A 9,290-nucleotide genomic window follows, 5' to 3' on the forward strand; every position below is an offset into this window, starting at 1 on the left:
CTTTGTTGTTGGAGAGAGATGGTCAATCAATAAGGAACATTCGATTTCACCTGGATTCACCTGGTCATTCTATGTTGTACACTCGTTTATTGGATGATGTTAAATGTTATAATTCAATACTTTATTGAGGTGCAGAAATAACAACCATGTGTCACGACTGATTGTCTAGGGAGTGGGTTATCAGTTAGAGTCAATGATGCATTGAGTGTCAACGTAAATATAATTAGATGTAAGTCAACTCCTGCTCCTCGTCCTTCTAAGCTTCTCTCTGTGTCCGTTGGCGTGCTTGTTTTCCGGCACTGAAGACAGTGTGCTACAAGCACAAACATCAACCTCATCACCAGGGGTTAGGTGGCACCTTAATTGGCAGGAGGATGGACTCGTGGTCACACGCGCTGGAGCGGAATCCGTGGACGGCACTGTTGGGTATCAAGGAGACACCTGGATGACGTTGCCAATTCTCTTGCTCCTCTCTCCAGCCGAAGGCTTTTGATCTATTAGCAAGCACCTTAGTGTGCCAGGCATACCAGCGAGGGCCATCCACTGAACAGATACCCCCATCTTACTGACTCCAGTGTTCTGATCTGTCTGTCTGTTCTCTGTCTGTCTGTCTTGTACATCATCGTTTGTCTGTTCTGTTCTCTGTCTAGTCTGTCTCTAGCTGTCTTTCTGTCTGTCTCTGTCTGTCTAGTCTCTGTCTGTCTCTCTGTCTTCTCTCTAGTATCGTGTCTTCTTGTCTAGAAGTTGTCCAGAACTATTTATAGAAATCAATTGTATCTGACATGAACGTGGTTTCTAAGGATCTTTCAGACATGTGTGCTTTTCCTGCACTCCATCCTCGTCTCAGATGTCCTGTACATGTACTCTCTCAGATCTGTCGTGTTCTCTGTTTCCTTACGTACTAACTTAGACTCATTCTCTTGGTACCTGTCTTCTGTGCTGTCTTGTGCATCTCTGTCTGTCTCTCATAGATCTGTATACTTTCCTATGCTCTACGTCTGATACTGTCTAGTCTGCTCTGTAGTAATTCGTGTACTGTATCTCATAGACATACTCAGTGGTCGTTTGATTAACAAGCTGATACAAACTGGTATACAGACTCGTGTAAAGACCATAAGAGCGACATGACGTGAGTGCTAACGTGGCATTGATTTATAGTCGCTGCGATACTGATGGCGACGTATGGGAGGCCAATCGTGCTGCATTATTGCTGCCTGTCTGTGTTGTTGCTGCTCAGTGCTAACATGCCGCTGGCACACTGTACTGCAGCCTTGTTGTTCTTTGTTGTCTCGCTTCACTGTCCTCTGTTCCTCCTCTAACTGCCTCACCTGCACAGGGACTCTTTGGTAAGACACTTGTTGTGTAATTAGTTCCCTCATTCACTGGCAATGTGGAAAACGCAGTATGTGTCCAAATGGGACCCTTTTCCCTATATGGGCCCTGGGCATTCAGTGCACTACGTAGGGCATAGGGTGCCATATCTGACGCGGGCGCACATAGTCATTGTAGGCAGGGAGGAATTCAGCAATGACCTTTTTAACGGAAAGCCCGGAGGACTGCATTGGGATCTTCATGCGGAGAAAAAATCCTTCAGAATCTCTGCACGCATTCCTGATGCTACCGAGGCAGATTCAAGCGCTCCGTGAACGTGTAGACGTTCTCTGCTGTTCCTACCGTACCAGTTTATTCCCCTCTGTAGCATTCTCTGCAGCTTCACGGTCGGTTAGAGTAGAGCTTGAGAATGCGGTGAAGTATGTGTGCGAGTTCAGGGTGATGCGATTCTACACTCGTTTGTGCCTCCATGTGCAGCTTTCTTCTCATCTGTCGGCTTCACATCCCATAGTGCTTCATGCATGCAACACACCGTTGTATTAAGGGACATGGCATGTATGAATTTGATTGGGAATGGAGTGTAACATAAGGTGCTTGCCTATAATAGTATTCTGAAAAGTGCTCACGTACCTAACCTAGGCGTAATGTAGACATCTGAATCACCTTGGCCGTGTAGCGCTAAGACTGAGTTTTGAGGTATGAGGAAGTAGAGTTTAAACGTTTGGTTGAATCACAAGTTACTGAGGAATGTGATTGGCATTAGGACTTTCTGCGGTAGTACATATGATAGATTCCTATCTGTGACGCGTTATGTTTCTGTGTGTCTATGTCGGTAAGTGTTATGTCTGATATGTGTTGTCTTGGTTTTATGGTGTGTCTATGTCGGTAAGTTGTTATGTCTGATATGTGTTGTCTTGTTTTATGGTGTGTCTATGTCGGTAAGTTGTTATGTCTGATATGTGTTGTCTTGGTTTTATTGGTGTGTCTATGTCGGTAAGTTTGTCTGTTCGATGTGCGCTCTGCTAACCGCGCTAGCCTGGTCCCTGGTCTCTTTGTACTGTCTTGTCAAGCCCTATGGTCATCGTCACGCCAAACCATTGGAGTCGGCAAGACCGCACAAAAGGATCTGGGACCAGCAGGCTATGTTGGTCCCGTATCAGTCTGTGTTTGTCATTTGGGGGAGGAGGGGCCTTGGAAGTGTCAATCAGTTAGTCCACCTGTGTGTGGACCAGCATCCCAAAATCTAAAACGGACCTTTACCTTAACCATAAGCCAAATTCTTACTGACCGTAACCTAATTTTAACCAATTCGGGAAATTAGGCCTAGGCTGAAGTATCGCTTTACACGTCAGCCACGTCCCCTTCCGTCTCCAGCAGCTGTGAGGGCCGTTTAGTACGGACACAGTCAATTAGAGCTATAGCCTGGAGGCCTGATGTTGGTGTTCTGACACTGTCAGGGGAGTGGCATCCAGCCACAAAGACACCACCGCATCCCCCCCATCGTAATGAGACCATTCGTCAAAAGGATCCCATTTGCATATCAGACCCTTTTAATGCTGATGTCTCTCTCTGTCCCTGTTTACCCTCGAGAGTTGACTCTAGACATACTCACCGAGAGGCAGGCCAGGCAAGCAGACCTCTCATCCCAGACCCATTGAAATGTCTGTCTTAGATTGAATGTCACGCATAAAGGTTGTTTTTTCTCGGTGTCTGTACAAAGGCTCCTCATCCTTGCCATCAATCATGCATAGTGTTTGTTTGGGTGTCTGTGCGTGTCTTGTTGATGTGTGTATGTGTGTATGTGTGCTCACTGGGCTGTCACCATCATTCCTGGGCCCGGTTTGTGTTGGGTTTCGGTGCYCCCTGCTCGTCAGCCGCATCATTCATGTGATCTTTCATGGATGGATCTTTGCCAACCCCTTGAGTATCCATCACTACCTATGAAAGGATTGCTGTGATTGCCGTGCGCTGTAGAGCTATCAAGAAGACCAGGAATGCTTCTTTTAACTGTTTATTTGAATGTGGCGTGATTGAATATGGCTCCGGGGCCAGGAGTTCCTGACTAGGGGAAACTCGAGCCCATTATCGTAAGTGATCTGACATCCCCTCTCATCTCCCTCTCTCTGTCTCTCTTGTGCCACAGTGATGGTGGCGTGGGTCAGTCTCAGGATGACAGCATCGTGGGCACTAAGCAGTGCAGGCACAGCGTGGCCATCATGCCCATCCCTGGCAGCCTCTCATCCAGCAGCCCTGACCTGCTGCAGCCAGCCACTAATGTGTTGGACTTCTCCAATCCAGCAGGTGAAAGACGTGCGCACACACACACACACACACACACACACACACACACACACACACACACACACACACACACACACACTCTTTTCTTGGTTAAATAAGGGTGAGATAAAAACACAGAGGCAGAAGCACTCACTGGCGCTAGGCCAACATCTGACCATTCACTCTCGTGCTCGCCACACGGCGATCACTGCTTGGTAGTGAAGACTGCGCACTACTCCACTGAGACAATTACCAACTGAAGATGGGCGCACTTTACACAAGTGTTTATCTTGTTCATTTTTCAAGCGCGTGGCCCTCTTCAGACCCGGTTATGTTGGCAATAGGCGTAACAGTGGAGCTGTGCGGTGGGAAAACAGCAGTAATTACTCAGGGAGGAATACTTCTCACAGAGAGTGAAAGCACTTCCTGCTTGGAGAAACTCCTCACACTGCTCTGCCCCGCAGGCCCTCGGGTTAATCACAGAATTGAATCATTAAATCGAGCGCACGTCGCACCACATCAGTTATAGACACATAAGACCGAACAACACACACACACACTGTGTTCCGTTTCCTGATCCTCTTGTGTCGAGGATCGACGATGAGATAGAATGGATGCGCTAGAGTGTGTCGCCAAGCGCATTTCATTTCAAGAGCTCGGACATGAACCCAATTAGAGCCATATGAGGGATAATTAAACGCGCTGACGAATTTCAGAGCCCATTTACTATGAAACAACCTAAGCCGGCCTCCCCGAGGAGAGGGGAGGCGGGGGGAATATACTTTTGATTTACTGCCCAATCATTTGTCATTCAGCGCAGCCCGCGCAGTCAGAGGGTCAGTCTGCAGCCCCAATGATATCACGCACGCCTTAAAGACTGCCCCCCCGCCCCCCCCCCTTCCGCCAAGCCACTGAGATAGAGGAGATGATCTTCTTCTATTTGTGCCATTTCTCTTCTCCACCGACCGACGCGCTCTGGCTCTTTGTGTGACTGACGGTAGGTAGGGGGGGGGATGTTCACGGACAAGTGCAGACCCCCCACCACCCAGTAGACCCCCCAACCACTCATTTCAAAGCGGCCCTCTCAGTGTGGGGAGTAATCCCTCACAAATCCTGGCCTCAAATTAGATTAAGGGGGGGATCAGAGAAACTGGAGTTTGGAGTTAAGTACGGTGTTTATTCCATCTAGGCCTTTGATTGGGTTGTAAATAAGCTTTGTTTTTGTCGTGCTGTGTGTGTTGTCGTGTTGTGTGTTGTGGTGTGTGTAGATGTAGATACAAAACTCTGCGGCCAGACTCAGATCCGCAGACTCTCTGTCTCGCACAACACACTGTGCCTCACCTCTCTCCTTTACATTGATGGGACCGATTTAAAACAAGAATGGCCTTAGTGAAAGTCCCTCTGCCCCGCTGACGTTCTCCGTCCTCCCACAACGGGAAAGCTGTCGTTCAAAGTCCTCTCTTTCTCTTCCATGTTTCCAACCACTGTTCACTCCCTCCCTCTCTCTCTCTCTCTCTTTCCTCTGTCTGCTTCCCCAGCCGTGGGCTTCTACTGTAAGTATCTACGTGCTCTCTTCCCAGTCTCAGTGGACGACCGGGGCTGTGTTCGTTTTGGCAACATTCAGTTTATGCTTCCAAGTTTCCCCTCCCGTCATTTTTTCCCCTCTTCATTCATGAGCTTTCGAGTTCCTTCTCTCTCTGTGTCATACGTCATGGACCCCAGTCTAAGTTGGGCTCTGCGTGGAGGTCTTGGGCCTCGTTCCAAATAGCACACTGTTCCCTTACATAGTGCGCTACATTTGAAAAGAGACCTATGGGACCTGGTCAAATGTAGTGCAACTAATTGGGACCTATCCTTCGCGATGGCTGAATGTGTTTGACTATTTTTATGTTAAAGGAGCTTTGTGTTAAAGTGCCCTGTGCGTCTGGCCCTGTGCGTCTGGCCCTGTGCGTCTGGCCCTGTGCTTTCCTCCCAGCTCTGTTGCTCCTCCCCTGTCTGCTAATGCTGCTTTAGGTGGGATTTAAATCTCGTGGTTCTGTGACAGAGGGAACAGGAAAAAGGCTTAGCAGGCAGGCCTAGGGGGGCGTTAGCTGTTGGGGGGGGTGGTAGGAACCCTAATAGCGTTGCGTCAGCAGAAACTTCCGAAGATCACCGCCCAAGAGCCAGGAGTCTTTTCTCAGTGGAAAACGGGCTTTTCCTGTGTGGCCGCCATCTTTCTCACGATACAATAAATAATTGGTTTTGTAAATCGTTTTCATTCGTTTAGGGCGGCATTAGTCCTGTCAAGGAGGTGTCTAGATAATTATTAGATATGATTGGAGGGTATATGATTGCTCTAGTCTAGACCCTCGGCACAAATCGCCCCTCACTTTTAGTTTAAGTAGGTTGAAATGGTTGATTATGGCTTAGCCACTGCACTGTATTTAGACTCATCTGCAGCAGTGTTATTGGTGTGGCTCAGTGATTTGTTTCTGCCCGATCTTGCTGCTGTAATGGGAATAATGAATGGGGTTTCTAGTTATGGGCTCAGCCATAGTGAGAGACGAGGCCAGAGAGGAGCACATAGCTTCCATAATGGCTGTGGCCTCACAGTCCGTTGAGCACGCTTCACTCTACTCCCTGGGAAACACGGAGGGAGCAGTGGCGTGTTCAATACGGTCATCTGTCAGCCAAGCCCATTCCCCCTTTTATTTATGTTTTCCTCTTGAAGTCATTAGGCTCCCTGCATGACTGCATCCAGGAAGCGCGATCCCTCTCCGCCCCCCCCCCCCCCCGTACTCACTCCCTCCAATGTCATACCTTTATCCACGCTCTTCCCCTCCACCCATACCGCTTAGCGTCCTCCGCTATTCATGTCTCGTTGTTTTACCCTGCTGATGTGTGTGTAATGGACCACAAGCACTTTCATGTGCAAGCAGAGAAAGTCTGAAGTGCTTCTTCCCTTTGGCATATTGGGAAATGCATCTCGCGTGCGTATCCTTTAGCCACGAGGGCGGTTTGCTTCCTTATTTTTAACTTTTGGGTTACCATGGAAATTGTAAACTTTTTTTGTTGTTGCTGGAGACTTTTATTTTGGGTCACTATATTTACGCTTCTGTATGAAAGAGYYRTGCGTCCCAAATGGCACCCTGTTTCCTATATTATAGTGCACTACTTTTTGACCAGAGCTCTTTGGGTCCTGGTCAAAAAGGAGTGCGCTCTGTAGGGAATAGGGTGCCGTTTGGGACGCATCCGGTGCATTCTGGTATTCCGTCCATCCTAAGTCTTCGAAGCTCTTCTCCTCCGCTCGTCAGACATTCCAGACCAGGTGATCCGGGTGTTCAAGGCCGACCAGCAGAGCTGTTACATCATCATCAGCAAGGACACCACGGCCAAGGACGTGGTCAGTCACGTGGTCAACGAGTTTGGCCTGAGCGCGGCCCCGGAGAACTACTCCCTCTGTGAAGTGTCGGTCAGCCCCGAGGGCGTCATCAAACAACGCAGGCTACCTGACCAGCTCTCCAAGCTGGCTGACCGCATCCAGCTCAACGGCAGGTAAGACACTGGACTGTGGTCTTAAATACAGGTCTGGGATCAGATTACCCCACCCCAATCCTATCTTTTAACCTTAAAGGGATACAAATTGGGATAATATGATCTGACCCTGTATCAGTTGTTTGGTGAAACTTCTTCCCAGTTGGTTCCCCTCAGGTCTGAAAATTAGTTAGATTGTAGTGAGACGGAGGGACTGCCAAGCCTCCCCTCCTCCTTCTTCCCCATCCCCTCCTCTTCATTCCCAGAAATGCCCTCGTCAGTTAAAATGAATATTGATCCTCTGTCACTGTGTGTGTGCCTCTCTCTGCAGACTGACTGCACGCTTGGAATAATCATACATACACAGCCAGCGCCAGCACAAAGAGCCTGGTGCCTTACGGGTAATAGACAGCCCCTTGGCGGCGGGTAGCGGCCAAAATAGAGCAGCCTAGGCTAGACAATGGAAATCGAAAGACATTCTTGTCTAGTTAGCGTACAGATAGCCTGTGTAAAACAACAGTATATAAAAATAAAAAAAAGTCAGAAGTTTACATACACTTAGGTTGGAGTCATTAAAACTAGTTTTTCAACCACTCCACACATTTCTTGTTAACAAACTATAGTTTTGGCAAGTCGGTTAGGACATCTACTTTGTGCATGACACAAGTAATTTTTCCAACAATTGTTTACAGAAAGATTATTTCTCTTATAATTCACTGTATCATAATTCCAGTGGGTCAGCAGTTTGCATACACTAAGTTGACTGTGCCTTTAACAGCTTGGAATATTCCAGAAAAGGATGTAATGGCTTTAGAAGCTTCTGATAGGTTAATTGACATCATTTGAGTCAATTGGAGGTGTACCTGTGGATGTATTGCAAGGCCTACCTCCAAACTCAGTGCCTCTTTGCTTGACATCATGGGAAAATCAAATAAATCAGTCAAGACCTCAGAAAGAAATGTGTAGACCTCCACAAGTCTGATACATCCTTGGGAGCAATTCCAATGCCTGAAGGTACCACGTTCATCTGTACAAACAGTAGTACCCAAGTATAAACACCATGGGACCCACAGCCGTCATACCGCTCAGGAAGGAGACGTGTTCTGTCTCCTAGAGATGAACGTACTTTGGTGCGAAAAGTGCAAATCAATCCCAGAACAACAGCAAAGGACCTTGTGAAGATGCTGGAGGAAAGGTACAAAAGTATCTATTATTCTTAGTAAAACGAGTCCTGTATCGACATAACCTGAAAGGCCGCTGAGCAAGGAAGAAGCCACTGCTCTGAAACTGCCATAAAAAATCCAGACTCCGGTTTGGAACTGCACATGTGGACAAAGATCGTACTTTTTGGAGAAATGTCCTCTGGTCTGATGAAACAAAAATATAACTGTTTGGCCATATTGACCATCGTTATGTTTGGAGGAAAAAAGGGATGCTTGCAAGCCGAAGAATCCCATCCAACTGTGCAGCACGGGGTGGCAGCATCATGTTGTGGGGGTGCTTTGCTGCAGAGGGACTGGTGCACTTCACAAAATAGATGGCATCATGAGGGGGAAAATGATGTGGATATATTGAAGCAACATCTCAAGACATCAGACAGGAAGTTAAAGCGTTGGTCACAAATGGGTCTTCCAGAAGGACCATGACCCCAAGCATACTTTCAAAGTTGCGGCAAAATGGCTTAAGGACAACGAAGTCAGGTATTGGAGGGGCCAGCACAAAGCCCTGACCTCAATCCTATAGAAATGTGTGGGCAGAACTGAAAAAGCGTGTGCGATTAAGGAGGCCTACAAACTGATTCGTTACACCAGCTCTGTCAGCGCGAATGGCCCAATTCACCCAACTTATTGTGCGAAGCTTGTGGAAGGCTACTGAAACGTTTGACCCAAGTTTAACAATTTAAAGGCAATGCTACCAAAATACTAATTGAGTGTATGTAAACTGTCTGACCCACTGGGATGTGATGAAATAAATAAAAGCTGAAATAAATCATTCTCTCTACTATTATTCTGACATTTCCATTCTTAAAATAGTGGTGATCCTAACTGACCTAAGACGGGGAATTTTACTAGGATTAAATGTCAGGAATTGTGGAAAACTGAGATTAAATGTATTTGGCTAAGGTTTATGTAAACTTAAACTTCAACTATATATATATATATATA

At 47.2% G+C, this 9,290-nt stretch overlaps 1 protein-coding gene across 1 annotated transcript in view; it reads left to right on the forward strand.

The window, feature by feature from the left end:
- The window catches only part of LOC111981742 (rap guanine nucleotide exchange factor 6-like), a 167,581-nt gene that overhangs the window by 121,335 nt on the left and 36,956 nt on the right, over nucleotides 1–9,290 (forward strand). Inside the window, 3 exon segments of the mRNA XM_070449279.1 lie at nucleotides 3,476–3,633; nucleotides 5,151–5,165; nucleotides 6,906–7,146. Coding sequence (XP_070305380.1) covers nucleotides 3,476–3,633; nucleotides 5,151–5,165; nucleotides 6,906–7,146 — 414 coding nt within the window.

This window comes from Salvelinus sp. IW2-2015, linkage group LG20 (genome assembly GCF_002910315.2).
Source record: "Salvelinus sp. IW2-2015 linkage group LG20, ASM291031v2, whole genome shotgun sequence".
Lineage (NCBI taxonomy): Eukaryota > Metazoa > Chordata > Actinopteri > Salmoniformes > Salmonidae > Salvelinus > Salvelinus sp. IW2-2015.